Source organism: Lissotriton vulgaris, chromosome 3_1 (genome assembly GCF_964263255.1).
Source record: "Lissotriton vulgaris chromosome 3_1, aLisVul1.2, whole genome shotgun sequence".
Classification (NCBI taxonomy): Eukaryota; Metazoa; Chordata; class Amphibia; order Caudata; family Salamandridae; genus Lissotriton; species Lissotriton vulgaris.
Window position 1 is genome coordinate 1871759217 of NC_141689.1, and position 22838 is coordinate 1871782054.

A 22838-nucleotide genomic window follows, 5' to 3' on the forward strand; every position below is an offset into this window, starting at 1 on the left:
CTGGCACCATTGGCGTAGGTCTCCCTTCCATTTTTTGCTGTTGCCTCATGTGTTTTTGCTGTGTTAGATGCTTTTGGCACTGTGCCACTGCTATCCAGTGCCACAGTGCAAGTGCTCCCAATTGTAAATTGATGTATGGATTAGTGATTCCATGTTTGGCTATTTTGCTTTACTTGTCAGACCCTAATCTACTGCACTGAGAGTGCCAGGGCGTGTAATCCAAATGCTGCTAGTGCGCCTGCGGCACTGGTTGTGCCACCCACAGAAGCAGCCTTGTAAAATGTGTCTAAGGTCTGCCATTGCAGAGCCTGCGTGCAGTCTGGTACGGTCATGCTGACTGGGCAAGTGCACCCACTTTCCAGTCCCTAAACCTTCATATCCGTCACCCCTATGGTAGGCCCAAGGGCAGGGTGCATTGTAAGTATAAGGTAGGACACGCCCTGATGTGTGTTTTTATTTTTATTTCATTTTTGGAATTATCTATAGCGCTGGCCAGACCCGAGGGCATTGGAGCGCTTCACAACCAGATATGTGTAGGTCAAAATAGCAAATACAATACACAGAAGGCTAAGCGAACAACAAGTCCAACATGTATAAGTCATATAACGAATCGAAAGCGCACAGAGTGAGCGTATAGCAGAACCACAATAGAATACGCATACCAATAAGAGATTCAACTGGCCCCGAGGCAGTGAGGACAAAGTCATATCCGTAGCGAGGCCGACCCCAGGAAATGGGGAGGGAGGGCAGAATGGGCTGTTAGAGTTATTACATTTTATAATCCTAACTGTCTCAGAGAACATGGTAGACATTCAAGTTTAGTATGCCTGAACTCAGAATAATAAAATACACCTTTTTGTAAAGTTTATTTTAATATTTTGTGTTTGCAAATACCACTTTTAGTAAGTAGGTATTTGCTTGTCTAACCATTCAAACCTGCCTCTGCTAGTTTGTGTATTCCAATGTCTGGTTTTGAGAGTGACAGGGCTGGGGAATTCCAGGAGACAGGCTGAGTCACCCAGTGGTGAATAGAGAGATCTGCAGCCAGATGGGAGGGAGGAGTGCACCTGAACTTTGAATAGGGCTGTGCCTGCCTTTCCACAATGCTGGCTCCACCCCCTGGGGAGCGGCTGATGTCTCTGCCCAGCACACTGAAAGAAGAGAAGGAGTCCTGTCAACAAAGTGCTCCAGGATTGTACTTGCCTTCCACAATGCTGGCTCCACCTCATGTGGGGCATCTAATGTGCACGCCCTGCACTGTGAAAGGAAAGGAGAAGTCTGGTAAACAGAGTGCTTCAGAACTGGTTTGGACTATGTACAGGCCCCTCTCCCCTCAGAGAACAAAGGATTTTGTGGTATAAATATTGGGACCCTGCTCCCAAGAAATTAGATCACTTTTGGACTACAAGAAGAAACCTTTAATGAGGAGAGGAACCTGAAGAAACTGAGGAGAGACTATTCCCAAGCTGAAGTGCTGCCTGGGGGATTGGCCTGCAGTGGTTGCCTTACTGCCAAAGGAAGGAGAAAGGAACTTTGTGTACTTTGCTTTCAACTTGCGAAGTTTCTCCAAGGGCTTGGAAAACAGCTTGCCTCCTGCTGAAGTCTCCCCCCAGCTCCCCAGAGTTCTTTTGCAAGTGCCAGCTGCTGTTTTGGGCCTTCTGAGGAACTGCGTGTCGCAAGGAACTGGAAGCACGACTCAACGAGAAGAAGCGTGTCACCGTCGCTGTGTCTGCCATCGCAACTCTGGAGAAAGGAGGTTGTCGCCGCTGGAACTGTCGCACTGCACCGCATCGGAGAGAAGCGTGCCGCAATTAATAGGAAGTGTGTCACCGTCGCTGCTGCTGCCCTCGCAACTCTGAAGAAGGAGGGTGTCACCGCTGTGGTTGTCGCACTGCACTGCATCAGATGAATCTCGCAATGAGGTTGAAACGTCTCGGCGTCGCTGTGCCTGCCGTTGCAACTCCGAAGAAGGAGGGTGTCGACACTGGAACTGTCGCATTGCACCACATCGACCAAGAGCACCGCACATCCCAGAGAAGCGCACCGCCGTCGGAGCTGCTGCGTCGCTGCTTGGATGTCGCCGCTGTAGTTGTTGCATTGAGTGGAAGCTTCACGCATCGTGGAGAAGAGCGTCACCGCTGGAGCTGTTGACGTCACATCATAAGGGTGTCGCAGCTGCAGCCTATGCATCGAAGCGAGGATTTCTCGCATCCCCAAGAAGTGTGCCGCATCTGGAAGATCTTCACGTCTTTATTTCTTTCTATCTAAACTTTGTCGCATTTCCCATCACTGCGACATTGCTTGTCGTGGAAGCGCAACGCAACTTAAGGTACATTGACGCAGAGTGTCGCATCTAAGAACTGCTTAATCTACCACGTTAAAGTAATCATAGTGTGTATATTTGTCTTTTATGGTCTGTTAACAGGCTTGGGGAAACAGACTTTTTTTCTATTCATTTTCTATCCACTACTGCCTGCTTTAGCTGTGCCTTATTAAATATCTTTTTACCCCTCTCACTGTAAAGACTGCACAAACTGCACAAACTGCTAGATGTTGCAATTTTGCAAAGGTAAATAATTCTGGTTATGCATTGCGAAATCTGATTCAAGATAATCAAATTGAACATCATGTTTTGTTTTTATTAGAATGACCTTGGCTGTGCTCAGAATTAATTGCAAATAACGTCCAATTTGGACAAGATAAATAACAGCTAGTTGCTTCTCCATGTCCTGCTCCTTTTAAAATTGTATTTCAACCGTGGGTAGGGCTTCTTTTGGCTATGAAGGATTAGTCTTCGGATCAAGCTTACAGTAGGTATTTTTTCTGCATTAGATGTGCAACCAAATGTAATTAGGAGACGTCGAGAGGGACGGTAATGAATCTAAGGGGGGTGTGGGGGGGGGAGGGGTATGCTCACTGGAGCACCTTCCCTAAGATTAACTTTTAATTTTCCAGCAAGGGATCATTCCTAGGTCCAGAATCTTTCCAATAGATTTCAAAGCTGTGCCTCAAGCCTCCCAGCTAGTGGCTGATAATACTTTTAAAATTGAGGAAAGATAGCACTTCAGAGGAAAGTGACAACTTCTTTCATATGGGTTTCACCTATTTATTTTAACTGATAATTGATTATGAGCCAGGCATAGACTAAAATAATGGCTAATGTGGGTTTCTGAAGAAGCCATTTGAGAACACTCATGTACAGGGATTGTTACAAGAAAGGGTTTGAAGGCTTCAGCACATCAGAAAGAGAAACAATACCTCCTCCTTTCTCCTATATGCTCCTACTACCATTCGTTTTATCTTGCTCGTGCCATCTGGACTCATACAATCGTGAATGTTGGTTGTATGCAAACACTGACTGGCCTATCTAACTCCAAGACTAATTTTCGTTAACAGAGCAAGAGGGCTAAATGGTGATGAAGAGGGAATGTTGATGAAAGAGGTTACAATTGATTGAAAACAGAAGCAACCTAAAGGGTTTTTATTACCAAAGTAAAGGAAATTAAACATATCATGTTGTATTTTCATGTGGATCAGACTATTTAATTGTTTCACACTTCTAAATAAGATTAACAATATACCCTATTTTACCTTCGCTCAGGACTTCAGTTCTGAATTTTACCAGCAGGCTGGAAACATTAAGTCAAAGAAGAACCAGCAATGGTAAGTCAGTAGTAGTAAAAGAAGTAAACTTAATGGAATTAAACATCTCAAGTTTTTAGATCTCATTTTTATCTGGGTCTCTACTTGCATAAAGCACTATCCAAATGGATGCTGGTACAACACTTGGAGTTTCCCCTGGAAAAACATTCACAATCAATTTGATTAGAAATCTATTTATTTCGGTAAAATGCCATAAAAGAGACAAACATTTCAAAACATTAAACATTTCAATTTTCTCCTAGATGTAACTTTTTTTTTTATCCATTCCTGTTATACCTGGAACTGTTAGAATCTGGGAGTATTCTGTGGGTGTAGTTGACTCATCTTCCTTGTTCTAAAGCATTTCATTTGCCAAATGATTCCTTCTTTGCCATGGATCCATTATAACGTTAGTTTTGCTCCCCCTAGTCTGAAGAATACTTCTGGTTTGGAGTGGTGGATATTGGAAATCCTCTACTGCCTTCAGTCAACCAACTTGAGGGGCCCAAACCTATTATATACAGGAACTATATATAGTACCACCCTGGATTTGGCAATGGAGTGTTAATCATAGTGGATCCTATAAAGGGTTTATAAAAGTACTGCAATGGGAGAAGCTTTATTTTTGAAGACCCCATGCCCTCTAGAGGCCTATTTGCTCTGTTCTGTGATAGGGTCCTTACTACCTAAGGATCTCTGAAACAGATAATAATGAGGGCTCCCGGTTTTCCGTTTTTACGGATATTTACATATAAATACAGACGGAAATCTATATTTCCTTTGTCTGTATTTATATATAGAAACAGCAAAACACTGGCAAATGTTGCCGCGCTGCTGCTGCCTGAGTTCATTTTAATCCCTTCCAATCAGTCTTTTGGCGCCCTCCTGTGGACAAATTGGCACAGGGTCTTTGAAGTACAGCCGAGGATCTATTTTCAGTCATCATGTGGGTGTGGGGGAGGTGGGGGCTGTTGTTTATTTTGAAATTACTGTGTGTGCTGAATGCCACAGGGTGCCTTCGTTTATCGCGGTGGTGGAGGGAAAGGGCCCGCCGTCGCGCCACTCCACGATTGATGGCCTACTTAGCATGAGGTTAATGCTAAGTAGGCCATCAATCGTGGAATGGCGCGATGGTGCGGGCCCTTTTCCTCCACCACCGCGATAAACTAAGGCACCGTGTGGCATTCAGCACACACATAACAAAAAGACGGCTGGGGTGACAGTCAACACAATATGGATCCCTTCTATGAAGTGAACAGGGAATGGCGCAATTAGAACGTAATTGCAGTTTTCATGCTGCAGTGTGTCACATACCTGCCCTCTAATAGAGCCGCATTTAAACAATTTTTTTTATTGGGGGCTGCTGAAGCGATCCCACTTCACTCAGCAAGTTTCTGACATCGCGGAAAGGCCGAGGTGATGCACGCAGCATTGCTTCTAGGTTCGGCACTTCAACAATAATGATAGTCCTCCGACCCTGCCTCCCTCCTACTTAAGGAGTTTACTATGGACTGTAATTATAAGGAAGCTTGGAACCTACTCAAGGATCAATGGCATGCACAGCATTGGACTACATATACCATCGTGCCTTGGTGGTTGACAATCGGGAGCCACGCCCACTTAGGGCGGTGTTACGCAATAAAATTGTTGCCAACAGCTGTGTCTGAAATTCTTGCTTCCTTTACACACCCCATGAAGAAGAGGCGCTTGGGCCTCGAAACGCGTTGGGATTCATTTAAATTGCAGGAGAACGGACGCAGAGCTATGTGAGGCCAGCAAGCCGGATGGCAGGAGAGTCGAGTGTTGCCTCTCGAGAGCACAAGTGCCTTTGCGATTGATATATATATATATATATATATATATATATATATATATATATATATATATATATATATATATATATATATATATATATTATCTACTGGCGGTCGCCAGTAGGTAGTTATAGTTAGGATTTTTTTCAATGTTAAATCTCAAAATTCTATTTGGAATAACTTTTGCGCCTGTTGACGAATCTGCCTGAAAATGTCCTCAAAATGGCCTCGTCGAGCTCTTCCCTGAAAGTTTGGGGGGGATGCGTCAAGCGGGGGCCGAGATAAAAGGGGGTCCCAAAAAGCGTTTTCCCCATGTTAATTTCCATAAGGTGGTCGACCTCACTTTTAGCCCGAACGGCTGAATGGATTTACACCAAACTTGCCAAAATTGTAGGGACTGGTAGCCCGATGTGCCTTTGCTATGTCTCAAGATATGTGCTCCAGTGGATTTTGAGTAATTTAGGTTAAAATAAAAATATATATCTATAGGCGCGCCCTGGTACGTGCTACGCGACTTGCGCACGAAAAGCTGATTGGCTCACGGGTGTCTGTAAACATTCGAAACAGTCCGGAGCGGCCGCCATCTTGTGTCTCGGTAGGATCGAGACACAAGAGGTGACATAAAAAAAAGGGAGAAATGACTATAAGGGGGCAGGGTAGACCCCCCCCCCCCCTGACCCCCTAGGTTTGATGTGGGGGCTAAAATAGGGTCCCGCGGGGCATTTAAAAAAAAAATTTCGATTTGCGCGGGGGGAGCGCCCGGTACGCGCACCGGGGAGCGAAGCATGGGGAAAATCCAGGGCCTTATTTATGAAGGCCTTGCGACAGTTTTGCGCCGCCTGTGCGTCAATTTTTGTGACACACCAGCGGTGTAAAAAATGCGCCTCGTTGCGCTATATTTAAAAAGTGACGCATCTAGGTAGATGGGTCACTTTTTAAAACCCTGCGCCACATTATACTTGCGTCAGGTATAATGTCTGCAGAGGGGGCGTTCCCCCGCAAAAAGCCTCGTAATAGTGACGCAGTGAAATCTATGTGATTTCACTGCGTCACTTTTAGGACGCTGTTGCGTCAAAATCTTGCGTCTGCCTCACAGCAGGCGTAAGACTGACGCAAGACCTTTCACATGGGGCTTTCTCCATGTGAAAGGACGCATTACTGGAGTTGCGTCACTTTTGTGACACACTCCAGCAATGCGTCACTTTTGCGCTTACAGATACTTCAGAAATACTGACGTATCTGTAACTCCTTGCGACATGATTCGCCATACATTAAATATGACACATCAGGAATGTCGTAAGGAGTGCGCACAGAAAAGTGACGCATCGCTGTTTTCACGCAGCGATGCGTCACTTTTCAGAAATGAGGCCCCCTGTTTATTCACTGTGTCACCTCTACGACCCTTTCTTGCGTCAATACGTCCCTTTTGCATACATTACACCAGACGTAGGAATAATGTGGCGCAGGGGCTTACAAAGTGACGCAACTACACATATGCGTCACTTTGTAAATATGACTGAATAAGGTGCATTTTTTACAGCACTGGTGTGTCACAAAAAGTAACGCTCTGGTGGTGTTAAAGTGACGCATGGCCTCATAAATGAGTCCTTCAGTCTTCCACTCATGCGTCATATTAATTTTATGACGACGTATTATGTTGGAAGTTCTTACAGATACGTCAGTATTTTAGACGTATCTGTTAGCGCAAAAGTGATGCATTGCAGGAGTGTGTCTCAAAAATGAAGCAACTCCAGCAATGTATCCTTTCACATGGGTCCAAGCCCCATGTGAAAGGGCCTGCACGCCTGCTGTGAAACAGGCGTAAGATTTGGACGCAACAGCGTCATAAAAGTGACACAGTGATATCTCATAGATTTCACTGCGTCACCTCTACGACCCTTTCTTGCGTCAAAACGTCCCTTTTGCATACATTACACCTGACATAGGAATAATGTGGCTCAGGGGCTTACAAAGTGACGCATCTACCTAGATGCACCACTTTGTAAATATGAATAAATAAGGTGCATTTTTTACTGGACTGATGCGTCACAAAAAGTGACGCTCTAGTGGTGTTAAAGTGACGCATGGCTTCATAAATGAGGCCTTCAGCCTTCAACTCCAGCAATGCATCTTTTCTTACCCTTCCACACCCCGTTCCTTTTCAACATTTTCTTTGAATATCAACATTCCCCATATTCACTCTTCTTCTCCTTACTTTCCTTCCCAACACTCACCTTCTTTCGGTCCCCCTACTTCACTTCCTTTCTCCTCTCATACCTTTCTGTTCTTTATTACTCATTTTCCTTTCCATTATCAATGCACTCCATTTCACTTACTCTTTTTCATTTTTTAAAGAATATAGCTCTTTGATGAGAATTGGAGGTAGTTCTGAAAATAACTTTTTGTTTTCTTCTTTTTTCAAAACAGGAACAAAAACAGGGTATGGAAACTGCTCAACAGGAGCAAAAAACACTAAAAAAATTAGGGATGGGAAGGGCAGTGAGGGTTCTCCAATGCTCGAACCATGAGCTGGACACTTTGCTCCCCATAGGTAAGGAGTTGATTGCAGTATCTGCATCTCAGGACACCATGGTTAAAAGCAGGTTGAATATTTGGCACAAGCTCCTGCGATTGCCCCCTCCCAGAAGTAGTTGCTCCTCCGGTGGATGTAGAGGCCCCATGACTGGGAACCTCTTGTGCCAGAGCCCTGACACTTTCCCAGGCAAAATTCTGGGGATGCCTCCTCTCCACATGCCGGATCATCGTAAAGTTCCCAAATGAGTATTTTTTTTGGGGTCACCCCGTGACAGGACTTGTTTGCAGATCCTGCACTCCACTTTTGGAACATTCACCTTTTTCTGGTTAGGTGGTATTTTAAAAAATTCCCAAATAAAATGCTCCTTCACCTTTGGCTGAGGAGGCTCTTCATTGATGAATTCAAGCTCTTCATCACTGCTGGATTATCTGGCAGCCATGGTAAACCAAGAAAGATCCAGGAGCAAAAAACAGGTCTTTCAGACACAAAAGTGAAAGAAGAAGTGAAGGAAATGGGTGGGGATTTCATTCTTTGTAAAAAAAAACTGTAAGCAACCAATGAAAAGTGTTATTTTAAGGTCACATGACTTGACATGCTGACGCTGCGTGCACCGGAGCGCTTCCGGGTGCGCACACACGGCGCGAACGTAGGCGCTTCCGGGGGCGCTTACGCTGCGCGCCGAAGTGACGTCTTTATAGTTTTACGGAAATGCAAAATCATTTTCATTTCCTTATAAAAAAAACTGCTTTTATTTGTATGGTACGAAATGTTTTGCGTTATTATTAACTTTTCATTCATATTTTTTTCACGAACGAAAGTAGAGCTCTGGGTGCGCTTTCCAGAGAGCTTACCGGAGCGCGCACCCAGAGCGCCCCAGGAAAAAATGATTACAAAAAAAAAAAAAAACTTAAAAATTAATACTTGCACAAAACAGCAAATTGTAAAAAAAAACATAGGTTAGAAACTCGATATAGAAAGGAATTAGCATTTAAAAAACCTATGAAATTCACTGAAAAAACCATAGGTTTCACACCAGTTATAGTTAGGAATTAGCATTTAAAAAACCTATTAAATTCACTGAAAAAAACATAGGTTTCACACCAGTTATAGTTAGCTGGAAATTTTACTGACATAAAACCATTGAAATTCGCACGTTGTAGTTAGTTGGACTCACTATAACTTGCGCGCCTGCAATGCACTGCTGATGACGTCACATATTACATCACTCATGACATGGTCAGTGACATCACTCATGACGTCACTGATGACACCATCCAGTGAATGTGTGTCTTTCTGAAAAACATATATGTTTTATATATGTATTTGTAAAAGACGATGGAAGAATAAATGGTTAAATAAGTGTGTAAATGGATGTTTGTTAATATAAGAATTGATTGGTTAACTGCCTTATTAAGTGTATCTTAGTGAATACATATATTAGCAAGTAAATTATAAATATTGAAATGTATGTATCAGTGTTTCACTTTGTGTGTAAGTGGCTGTATGGGTTGGTGACTGACTCACTGTTTGTATGTGTTTTGAAGACAGCATATGTACAAAACTGTATGGATGGATGAGTGTGTATATGTGTATGTTAGTGAGTAAACAACTGTCTTTCTATTGTCTTTTTCAGTAACAACATATGTTTTAATCTAGTATATGTGAGTATTGATTTATATAAGTGAGTATGTGTGATAGTGAGAGATTGTAAGAGTTCCTGTTTAAATAAGTATGTGTTTCTATGAGTGATTGTTTAAGAGAGTAAGTATGTGTAAGTTTTCTTAGAAGTAAAGTGGTAGTGTGTGTATTGCTGTATATGCAAATAAATGGATGTTCAATAGTTTTTTTGCATGTGTGAATATGTGTGTGAGTAACTTTTGGATGACTGTTGAAGTGTAACAGGATGTATAGGTGTATCAATACATATAATGAGTGAGTATATGTATGAGTGACTATATAGAACTGTTGGTGAATGAGTGGATGTGTATATAGATGGTGGAATTACTGAATTGTTTGTTGTAACTGGTATGGGTATCTCCATTTTTTTGAAAATGTTAAATACTATTTTTGAATATGTGTTTCAAGGCTTACATTACACTGAAAGGAGATCTCTCACTCTGTCACAAGGATGGTGTCATCAGTGATGTCATGAGTGATGTCACTGACCATGTCATGAGTGATGTAATATGTGACGTCATCAGCAGTGCATTGCAGGCGCGCAAGTTATAGTGAGTCCAACTAACTATAACGTGGGAATTTCAATGGTTTTATGTCAGTAAAATTTCCAGCTAACTATAACTGGTGTGAAACCTATGTTTTTTTCAGTGAATTTAATAGGTTTTTTAAATGCTAATTCCTAACTATAACTGGTGTGAAACAACCATAGGTTTCACACCAGTTATAGTTACCTGGAAATTTTACTGACATAAAACCATTGAAATTCCCACGTTATAGTTAGTTGGACTCACTATAACTTGCGCGTGTAATGCACTGCTGATGACATCACATATTACATCACTCATGACATGGTCAGTGACATCTACTCTGCCCCCTTATGGTCATTTCCCCCTTTTTTTTTGCCAACTCTTGTGTCTCGATCCTACCGAGACACAAGATGGCGGCTGCTCCGGACTGTTTCGAATGTTTACAGACACCCGAGAACCAATCAGCTTTCCTCGCGCAAGTCGCGTGTCGCGCTCGGTGCGCTATCGGGGTGCGCTCACAGATATATATATTTTTTAAACCTAAATTACTCAAAATCCACTGGAGTACATATCTTGAGACATAGCAAAGGCACATCGGGCTACCAGTCCCTACAATTTTGCCAAGTTTGGTGTAAATCCATTCAGCCGTTCGGTCTAAAAGTGAGGTCGACCGCCTTATGGAAATTAACATGGGGAAAACGCGTTTTGGGACCCCCCTTTTATCTCGGCGCCACTTGACGCATCCCCCAAACTTTCAGGGAAGGACCGGAGCTCGACGAGGCCATTTTAAGGAAATTTTCAGGCAGATTCTTGAAACCCTTTCTGGAAGGTGTAAGCTCCCCAAACTATGATTTGAAAGCCTTGATGTCAACAGTAGCCAAACCCTTCACAATAGCCTGCTCTGTCCCTTCCTTTCTAGGAGTTGGGAATGGCGCAGGGGAAGATGGGACATATTGATAGGAAGTGACAAGCACAACCAAAAGTCGGGAGTCCAGAGTGTGGTGTCATAAATGGCATTTAATGAATCTGATCAATATTAAGGGCTACTTACACAAGTGCAGCCGTCACTGCGACATCTGCTGGAGGATCGCCACAGCCGTGGTGAGCCTGCCCGCCTAATACAAACACAAACTCGAGAGGCACCCAGAGGTTTTCAAAGACAGTGTAGCCATACTCCATTATCTGGAACAGTGTCTTTGCCACACAGCGCTAAAACAGCATGCGTAGCCGCAGTGAGGGCCTGGGACGTCACTCTCTTGGTGCGAGCGCATTGTGAATATGAGTGTTTTGGGTAGTCCGCCTGGGAATGGGGATGTATGTGTGGAATATTGTGTTGCTACTGCTAAGTACAGATGATAACTATGGCAGAAGCTTTGGAAAGTTCCGTAAGAGATGTGTACAATGGCAAAGTTTTCAGAGGAATGTATTGTTTTGACCAATAACAACCGGGGCGCTGGTGTGCATTGTCAATTTAAATAAATGCGGAAAAATACTAACTGTAGCGGCGTCTTTTGCTTGTAGCAAAAATAAATGTGGATAAATACAGAAAAAATGTCCAAAAAATAAATATGGATAAATACAGACGGAAATGGCAAAAAAATAAATACCATCAAACCATTAGCCCTAATAATAATGCAATCTCCTTCAAGGTATTTTAACCTCCTTTCGTATCCAGCCCACTTTTCGGGTGAAAAGGATAATATCAGCAAGTGACATGGGGAAGCTCCTGTGCAGTCTCAACCAGTTAATGCACTTGTTTTTAAGTTCGGGAATTTTTCCTTTGGTCCACTCTGAGACTTGGAACCCTGGCCATCACCGCCACAATCACTGGTAGATTCACAAAATCATTGTTTGCTGAGACCTTCTCTCTGTTGGTTTGTCGAATCAGCCTGGTTTCAATTGGAATCAGTTTCTCCTCTGTGTGGTATGTGGAAACTACCATAGGGCTGATGGGGCCAGCTCCATCCCCTGGAAGGTAGGGAAGACCATTCAACACTGCTGCATGGTTTAGTTTTATTACCGTCTCTGCACTATTGCTGGGGTTTCTGGGTTTCCGTATAAATGGAGGCCCCTTAATGTATTAGATTATTAATTGTTCCACTATGGATAGTCTTATCAATATTGGGGAGAGTTCCTCCTTGATGACTGCTTTGTTTTTCCCAAGCAAGTCCCTCACCAAGTCGTCCACCCAGCCTTGCTTAACATTTGTCTGAGTTCCCTCCACCTCGCCACTGTAGTATGGCTGATTTATATGCTCTGAGGACAGGGGGCATTATTTTTGCTTTTCATTACACTTTTGGCCATCTTCACTGGATGACACAATATTTCTGAGGTTGCCCCTTCAGATATGCGAGTGGCACATAATAATCTAGGTCTTCTTTTGTTGTTCTCCTGTACCAAAATCTACTCTGTACTAGAATCTTCTCCGTTGACTAGTCAGCAGATTGAATTGTTGCTGTTTGACCTTGTGATGCTTCTGAATCTGTAATCATGGGACTGTGTAGAATGTTAAGATCTATCAGCAGTCCCCCAACCCCCAGAGATAGTCTCCTTTCTGTGAGTTCTATTTCAGTTGCGACCACTCCAATGGCCCTCTGAAGCATACGATCAATTGAGGTCGGATGTACCGATGAACTTGGTTGAACAGTTTCGGCCCCCACTGTACACTTTCTCTACCCCATATTTTACTGATGCAGTTCAGCCAGATGCCAGTCAACATAGATTATCACAGCCAGTTACCCCTGTCTCGCTTCTAGTTCCGACATTGTGTGCCTTTAGCATCTAATGAAAAGAGGATGTCCCAGCCTGCGCAGCGGGAGCCCAGGGTCCAATTTAAACAAGACGCTCCCAGGCACGGACGTGACAGTGGTGACCTCATGGTGCAATGGAGTCTGGAACTTTTAGCATGCCACCTGTTCGTGTAGCTGTGACTCCCCCTCAAATTATGTTTTTATATTCCTTTCCTTTTTTTCTTCTAGGTCTACAGGTGTGGCTGGATATCCCCAGGACAACGCTCTCTCGAAAGAAGATCACAACCAATTGATTGCCTCTACCTCCGAGTCTACCCAACTTCTATAGACAGTGCAACCCTTGGAGATGCCCTGGACAAATATTCACAATCACATTTGAATTTTATCTGTAACTATATAACAGCGATGTGCAGGAAAGTCTATAGAGCCACATCGATGGTAGCTCCAGTTGGAAGAATGTTTGCAAAAACCTGAAATCCAGTCAGCTGAAACAAGCCTTTAAGCAGATTCTTTGTAGATTCTTTATGAACTTGACATTAGCATCACATTCCAGCTGAAACAAGTCTTTAAGCGGATTCTTTGTAGATTCTTTATGAACTTGAAATTAGCATCACATTTCAGGTACATAGTCCGGCTCACATAAGTAACATTTTGGACTCGACCTGTGTCATCCTGGTTAAGATGAGGTAAATCCAAAGGATGTGAAACCAAGGCAAATGCAGGACATCTGCTTCACTTAATCAAGACCTCAAGATTCCATGGGCTATCATGTGTAAAATAATTTTAGATTTCTGGTGCCTTCTTAAACAATTAGTAAAAATTGTCAAGGAATATTTTCTTTGAGAATGTTACAAGATAAAAATAACCAGATAAATAGCAATTCAAGATAGAAAATTCTAGGAAACATAGTTGTCCACAATAGCGAGAATAAATAATGAAATCCAGACATCACAAACGAAAGTAGTAATAAGTAGTTCAACAATTACAAAAATTGCATTACTACAATCGTTTGCATTATTTGAACTTTTCAGTTTAAACTGTGATATTGGTTTTAAATAACGTTGTTCTTGAAGGTACATCAATGGAGCACAGACTACACAAGATAGATGAATATTTCCAATTGGCGCCCAGCTACTTAAGGGGTGCACAGTAGATTTTAATACATCCGATATTGAAAGGATTCAGTCTAGTACAAGATAACGTTGCAAGAAAACCATCACGAAATTTGTGTTCGACTTTGCATTCTAAGTTGTAGGACATCTACATTTGCAGTCTTTAATGACTTGCTTCACATTACCTGCCACATTACCAAGCCCAAAGAGACAGAAGCCCATTTGAATGCGCTTGATATTCTATAAAGAGATGACAGAGCCAGTTTGAGATTGGACTGATTTGCAAATTTGGCCATTTCCCAATGGAGCACTTAGACATCAACATGGAAGCATTCCAAAATGCAACATTTCTGTTTGAATGAAAATAAAGATGCATGCTCTTAATAGTAAAGAAAATATATTTCTCACTGCCTTTTTTGATTCTTCTTTTTTCTCTGCCATTTGCTCAAATTCTTTTCGTTTCTTCTCCTCCTCTTCTTTCAGTTTCATTATGTTTTTCTTAAGTTCCTTGGTTTTTACTGCCTTCCATGCTTGAAAGGATGCGCTTGCTTCTTCTTTTTTTGCACCACCCTCCTGTAAAACATACACACCAATTTTAAAAGTGATAACAGATGCTTCAAAGTAGATTATAGCACCGGTTTCTTTTATCCAAGGCTCACAAACTTTAAGGTAGACTAACCAAAACAAGTCAAGATGTCCCATCCATATAGATGTAGGTACTTGGTGAAAGGTAATAATGGAAAAAAAGAATAGGAGGCTTGAGGTAACATTACTATTTAACAATCACAAACTTCATGACCAGCAATTTAGCTTCAGGCCTATGATTGGAACTGGAACAATAAAAATAAGAGAGGAACACCTCACCACACTCGATAAGGATCAATAAACCTCTCTGCATCTTATTACAACGACATTCACAAAACGCCCTTTAACAAACAAAATATTGGGCAGAGGTTTCTGGGACAAGATCAGTTCTCTGTACCTCAACAGGAAACATAAATAATTGATTGGGCCGATGGAATTATCCATGCAAATAATGTCATGCAGAGTAAAATGATAATCGTCCCTCTTTGTGATACCATTTCATACCATTCAAAACCTACAAGTAAGCCCAATATATATATTAGCAAGTTTTTGAGAGAAAAGGGGTTGATATAGTTTCAAATACAGGGAACAGGCAAGCCCATATTAATTGAGCAATTAAAAAATTATATACAGTTAAAGAATATTTGACATATAGGATGATGGTATAAAAGAAACATTTAATTCATACTCATGATTCTCATTCGAAATCAAATCACTTACACATTGGGGAAAGAGTGCAGTGCTCAAACATGGTACACATTGTCTAAAGTCAATCCAGTGTATAACAAAGTGGTTTCCAGTACGACCATACATCAAACAACAGAATTAGTCAATATGTTGTTTGTAAGGTATACTTGATCACATTTCGATGTCCTAGAATGTGAGATCATGCTTAGGACTGGAGAGTAATCAAAATATGTCTGTGAAAGGAATCATAGATGCCATAAGATGTGAATACACAGACGTAAGTAAGAAATTAGAATCAGATTGAAGGGCCAATAATCTATGGAAGTACACACATGCTTAGCGGTGAAGGTGCATTTGCAGGATCAGATAAGGTTCCCATTGTGCCCCTGCTTACACATTTTCAGGAAAAGCATCACACCAAGGAAGATCTAAGACAAGTTATTGAACTAGTCTCCACCCCGCCTCATGGGGATGATATCTGAATACTACTAAACAATGGAACTCAAACAGATTTTGCTCTGTGACACTGTAAACAATGCTTTGAACAGTATGGAGAATTTGCATTTCTTTAAATATTTCTTCCATGGACAGTCAATATTATTATAGCAGGAGATTTAAGAATTCTCACATGTATTTCTTATTTGTTGTGTGAATTATATTTATAAGCTTATTTCACTTGTTTCATTGTTTGGTGTAATTACAATTACACTTTGTTGTTGTGAAACATGGCCCATACTATTGAATTATTTAATTCAATATTTTCTTTCTTTCAGTACATTTTTTACCTCACATCTTTTAGTTCCACATGTAGTAATACTATTCTCTTCCACAACTGGTTTCCCCAATATGGTCATCCACAATTCTTTCCTCAAGATGGCCTCCACACACCCCCCTTCTAGTTTTCAACCAAACACAGTCTTATTTCTGTCGGACTCTAGCAATCCTGCTTTGCAACTCTTGGCAGTGGTTTTCCAAAGCTGCTTCGTATCACCTTCCCTTTGGGAAAGGCTTTCTGCAAATTTCAGCACTTCACAGTCATGACCATCTCTGTATTCACTGTATGGACGTGACTTCCATTAATCGAGGGATCTTCTCCACAGGAGATAGGCCCCATTGCATCACAGCCCACTCAGATGTTGCAGTTCTTCTTACTTAAGTTATTCCCTGATTTCTATTGGTTTCTGGGCCATCTATTCTTCTGCCTTGAGGCCCGCTCCTACACCAGTTTTAATTTCCATGGATTTATCTATACAAACCCTTGCCCTATCCCGGTTGGTTCACCTCATTCCCTCAATCTCATTATTGATTTTTCCTTGGGTGAGTAGAACTGTATATACTATTTCATTTAAAATTGGAATCTACTCTTAACATTTTCCTATTTTCCTTATTAGTCCTATAGAGGCTTCTGAAAGTGAATGCATGGAATGACTTACCTTTACCACTAAGTACATATGTGTGCTGCCATAGATTATTGCTCCCTCTATTCTATCCAAATTCCAGTTTTTTCTCTCTGTATTCACAGCTTAAAGAATCTTTGATTCCTTACCTGTTTTTTTATTTACTGCCATGTCCTGATGATGATAACGCATTTTTAGCGGATCGAAAATCAAACAATACCTAACCAGTCACAAATTGATTCATTCTATTGATGTAGGTATAACCATAATGGAAATCACTCTGTATTAGGCACTGGAATTATTTTATCACATTGTGTATCACATATGAATACCAAGCACTTTTACCAATTTCTTAGTGATTTGATTACAAAATTGAAAATCAAGAGAATGGAATTATTATTTCTATTATAACAATCATATATGGCAAATATTCTTTGTCAACATTTTCGTTTTTGTATTTCACAATTATTGTAGAATTTGACTTGATAAGAACCTCTGTTCCCATAGAAATATTTAACAACCCCAGGTCCCATTCTGTACTAGGGTATAACCTTGGTTTTGATATATACAATACATGTGTTAGGGCAAGACCTGGTATACTTGCAGATGTAAGTTCATGACAACCACATCCATGTACATTTGATGAATGAAATGATGAAGAGGAAAAACTACAATCTCAGAAATATTTGAAGACAAAGGCTAGAGAAGGGGGTGGGCCCCATGATTCTCCCATTCATCTTCAAGTCAGGTGCACATCCAACCACTTTTTAAGGAACCATATTCTGGACAAAGCTAACTTTTTCATCACAGGTGAGGCCAGTGAGCAAGGGAGTCGAGTACTGCATTTGCATTTATACAGAACTCACTACACATGACAAAGCATTTAAAGACTTTTAGACTGCCACTCTACTCTGGAACTCAAGGTTAGTGGTTAATTCAGAGGTCAGTGGTTATTAGAATTATTCTTATGGTGTGATGGAAACCATTCCGCTCATTTACTTCAGTTTCTTTGTGGTAGTAATATGATTTCGATGTGATTATTAGTAGGTGCTTTGTGAGTTCATGCAAATAGTTGGTGGCATGAATACAAAGGCTGAAGAAGAGGTACTGTTAGATTGCAGGGGTATGGTTTCGAAGTAGGATGTTTTGTGATCTATCAAATTAAGTGTAGGTAATTGGTAAAAATATAATAAACGTTTAGTGCGTTTTATATAAGGTTTCCATGTATTTTATATATTTTCACTGAAAGGGTATTTGAAGGTAAATTAGATATGCCTACTAAGATTACAAACGCTCATATGTCGTGAGAAAAGATAAAAATGCCCTTATAAATCTACAGTCAAAGTGACATTAAATTAAAGTTAAGATCCAAATCTAACATCTGCAGAAGCTCCCATTTACTCTTAGCTGCAAACACCTACAAATACTCTGCTCATGACTGTTAGAAATGGGGATTTCCGGTTGACTAAGGCTTGCGCCAAAGCCTGGCAGAGATCACCACTCTAGTGAGGTCAAGGGAGTAACACGCCAAAGATAACCCCTGCTCAGCCTCTAGGTAACGTGACGCAAGCAGCAAGGCTAATCTCGGAGGCAATGTAGGTTAAGTGTTTGCGCGCGCACCCAGCAACAACACCCAAGGCCCACCACAAAGGATACTCCACACAAGGTTATATATAAAAATAGCCTTTGTATTATACCAAACACGTTAGATAATAAACACACACTTTACAATGTGCCAAAAGCATTATACATGATGCAGAAATCACATAAGGTAGGTCATTACATTTGCGCAAAAGGATCATATAGGGCATAACACGTACCCCACGCAAGGGTACAACAACAGAACTGTCCCCAGGCCACTTTGGCCTCTCAGGGGCTGAAACGCCCTGTGTCCAAAATGTTAGGGCAGGCTGTGCAAGCAGCCCAGAAGAAATGCGCAAAGGGGCAATCCTAAACGTAGCCGCTCCCCACTAAGTGCTGGGCAGCTGGGGATCTCCTCTGGGCTCCCACAGAGACAAGGGGGGCCCAAGACCACATGGAAGGTGGGGAGCCTCGTGGGCTCTAAACAATAATGGCCCCCGACGTTGGAGTCCCCCCTCTGGGGACTCGGAAACCAAGAAAATGGCCAAGAGCCTCCTGTTGGCTCTAAATACAATTGGGCCCGTCGTTGGAGTCCCGCTCGGGGGACTCGAGATGCGAGATTGCCCAGGAGACTCTCATGGGCTCTAGTTAATAAAATGCCCCCCTCGTGGGTCTGAAACAAATGCTCCCAGCTGGGGGAGCGGCCCGCTGCCTGCCGGGGCCGCTCTACCCTCCGCAATGCCCAAAAAATGAAGCTTGCACCACTTAGTGGGGTGGGCACTGGCAACGTGCCCAGATGCCCCCCTCTCTATCAAGGAACACAGGGGCCCCACTCACCGGGACGTGTGGCGGGGCTCCTCTTCGGCGCTGCGGTGTCTCGCGCTGATCCTCTCCTCGGTCTCATGTGGACGGCGCCGACAATGCACAGCTGTGCTCGCGGGGCTCTCCTCCGGCCGGATTCAGCTTACTGCCAGCCGGGGGAAGCGGAAATGGAGCCCTGGAGGCTCCTCTCTCTGTCCCAGTCGGCCCCGCCCACCGTCAAGCGTGGGCGCCGGCTCCTCTCTCTGTCTTTGTTCACGGCTGCTGGGGCGGGGAGCACTGCCGGTCTCCCTCTCCACACGGGGGACCGGCTATCGGCTGCAAGGTTTCCCCAGGCACACCAGGAGTCCGGGGTAGGCTCCCGTGCCTTCCTGCTTCCGGTTCCTGGTGAAAGCACTTCCGGGTCATCGTAGGCAGCACGGCGGCGCCGACAATGCACAGCTGTGCTCGCGGGGCTCTCCTCCGGCCGGATTCAGCTTACTGCCAGCCGGGGGAAGCGGAAATGGAGCCCTGGAGGCTCCTCTCTCTGTCCCAGTCGGCCCCGCCCACCGTCAAGCGTGGGCGCCGGCTCCTCTCTCTGTCTTTGTTCACGGCTGCTGGGGCGGGGAGCACTGCCGGTCTCCCTCTCCACACGGGGGACCGGCTATCGGCTGCAAGGTTTCCCCAGGCACACCAGGAGTCCGGGGTAGGCTCCCGTGCCTTCCTGCTTCCGGTTCCTGGTGAAAGCACTTCCGGGTCATCGTAGGCAGCACGGCGGCCCGGGGAGGGGAACAGCAATTCACGGCCGCAATCCGGGGCAAGCCCCCGGCAAACAAAGAACAAAAACGGGGTGGCCACCCGTGAAAGGCACCACAAAGTCGGCAAATAAGCGGGGTGGGCATCCGCGCCGCAACCTTGGACAATTTGCGGGGCCACACGCAGGGTGGGCACCTGCTTTGACAAAGAGGCACAAAGGGGGATCCCCACGCCGGGGAATCCCTCGAGGTAGGAATCGTTGCACCAGCGGCGCAATGCGCTATTTTTGTAGGGGGAGACCAGCACTCCCCAGACGCTGGCGGGCCCCAGAAGTCCCCAAAGAGTCCAGGGACCAAATCCTGAAACAAGAAGGAAGGCAGGGGGGGCAAAGGCTGGGCCCAGGGGCCAGCTCACAGGGCCCTCCAGGCAGGGAGGCAGTCCCAGTGGCGGTCCTCCTGGCGCCCAGCAGCAGCAGTAGGCCCCCTTCAAATTAGGATCAGGAGAAGAACCTTTTTCAAGAGGTAACAGCCTCTTTTTATACACTAAATCCCTTTGTCCTTAGGTGCAGGGTGGGTGGAAAACCAGTCGCAGATGGTTTTGGAGCACTATGTTATGCTCAGCCCCTCTCACTATTCACTGGACAGGCTAGGGACATCAGACGCACCACAGGGGGCGGAGCCAGCATTGTGTGGGGAAAGCCCAGACCTATTTAGGTTCTAGTTGCACTCCTCCCTCACATCACTCATGCAGATCTCTCCACTCACCACCGGGGCAGACCCATCATGACTCATGGAGCCAGGCTCACCAGCCAGCTCCAGCCAGTCACAAGCCAGACAGCCAATTCACATAATTTACACAGACAGGCCAACTTCTAGAAGTGGCACTTTCACACTAGACACAATCATGCAGCACACATCATCGCGCAGCATTTAATCACACGAGTCCGCACATACCTAACTCGCACCTGCACTCCCCACGCATCAGGAACTACCAGGGACACATACATTCCAGATGCATTCCTATGGGATGGCAGGCCAACCTTACTACACGCATGCACTTTACCCTGGGACACAGTGGTAAAGTGCGCAGAAGCCAAAAATCACTAACACCAGGTCACCATTAAAAGCAAAAAGTTTAGGGGTGAACCTGCCAGAAGGGCCAAGTCCAACAATGACCTTAAGCAACGTGCAACACCTCACACACAGTCTCCACCACCTACAGACGCAAACTCATCAACATGCCTCCTAAGCCTGTTGGATGAGGAACACAATACAGAACAGCCACACGATTGCTATCCACATACAGCTAATAACAACACTAAGGACACACCAGCTGCAAGCCCACAAAATACTGCTCACTTCTCTACAAAACAAAATCACACTATCTCCAAAGCACATTCTCTAAACTGTCTACTAATAAATGCTCGATCACTCTCTAAGAACAAACATCACATCCACGACCTTTGCACTGATGCAAAACCAGAAATACTATTAAATACTGAATCATGGTTGGAAGATGATATGGCCCCAGTCCTGCATGAAGCCATTCCTCTAGGCTATCAAACGATCACCCAAAATTGTATAGGTCAAAAAAGAGAAGGCCTACCTGTTGTGTTCAGGCAAACATTACATTTCACTAAAGTTGACAATGTCTCCATAAAGGATTGTGAGGCCCTTTTCACCAGATGTAATCCTACACCGTCTTCCTCCTGTAACTTCCTGCTCCATTGCAGACCTCCCCCTAACAAGGCAACTTTCCCAGGCGCACTTCTAGACACTGCTTCAAACCTGATAACACTACACTCCAACGTATGCGTTCTGGGTGACCTCAACATTTGGTTTGAGAAACCAAATATACCCCATCCAAAAACAATCATCACTGGCCTAGAAGTACTGAACCTGCATCAGATTGTCTACAAACCCACACACATTGCTGAACACATCCTAAATTTCATTTGTGCTAATACAGAACTAGTTACCTTTCAAACAATGACTCCATTCACATGGTCAGACCACCATTTTGTTGCCTCCCTATTGGCCATGGATCAAACTCAATTTGGAACACTTAGAAACACAACTAACATTCAGTAGAGATCTAGAAACAATACATACTGTTAAAAAATATATGAGTGGCTACAGGAAGCTTTTGATATCCTGATACCACTAAAAACCACACAACAGAAGAAAACAAGTTACTTACCTGTAACTTTGGTTCCCCAGTATTGGTAACTTTCATAGATTCCCATGCTTTGTATCATTACCCGTCGTCAGCCTGGGAGCTTCAGTAAATAGAAAATACCATAGCAGTATGTACAAAAGTGAAAGAAAGGCCTAGGCCTCATCTCATTTTTTAGCATATCTACCTCTTTTTGTAAACGAGACCAACATTTTGCAACAACCAATCAGATTAGCCTCACCCCATAGAACCCTCATGAGAGAGCCTCAGAGCCTCAGATTTTCGCAGCCGTTGTGTATCAGTAACCACTTTTGCTGAAGGCTGAGTTTTCCCAGGGGAGGAGGGTGGGTGCATGGGAATCTATGAAAGTTATCAATACTAGGGAACCAAAGTTACAGGTAAGTAACTTGCTTTCTTGCCCAAGTATTGGAACTTTCATAGATTCTCATGCTTTGTATCAGTGTAGCTAGCAGTAAGTCACCAGTGCACATTTTGCTACATGGGTATTACAATATCTCTGCATAACCGTCATTGTATGACAATCATATACCTTGTAACAATACATCAGAAACATTATGTGATACAAAATGTGCAATCATAGGCAGGAGGGATAGAAGAGAAAGCTCACCTCTCATGGGAAAAGATTCTTCAGGACTGCTTGTCCTACTGTCACTTCGCTCCTTATGAGAGAGTCCAGGCAGTAATGCTTTGTGAATGTATGGGCAGTGATCCATGTAGCCGCCCTACAAACGTCTTTTATAGGGACTCCAGAGAAGAGAGCTGCCGAAGATGAAACTGATC

At 43.5% G+C, this 22838-nt stretch overlaps 1 protein-coding gene across 1 annotated transcript in view; it reads right to left on the minus strand.

Annotated features, from left to right (window-relative positions):
• MAP9 (microtubule associated protein 9) overlaps window positions 1-22838 on the minus strand; it is a 169511-nt gene that overhangs the window by 14820 nt on the left and 131853 nt on the right. Inside the window, exon 11 of the mRNA XM_086962334.1 lies at window positions 14467-14631. Within this exon, the coding sequence (XP_086818460.1) occupies window positions 14467-14631 (165 nt within the window). The remainder of the gene's footprint in view (window positions 1-14466; window positions 14632-22838) is intronic.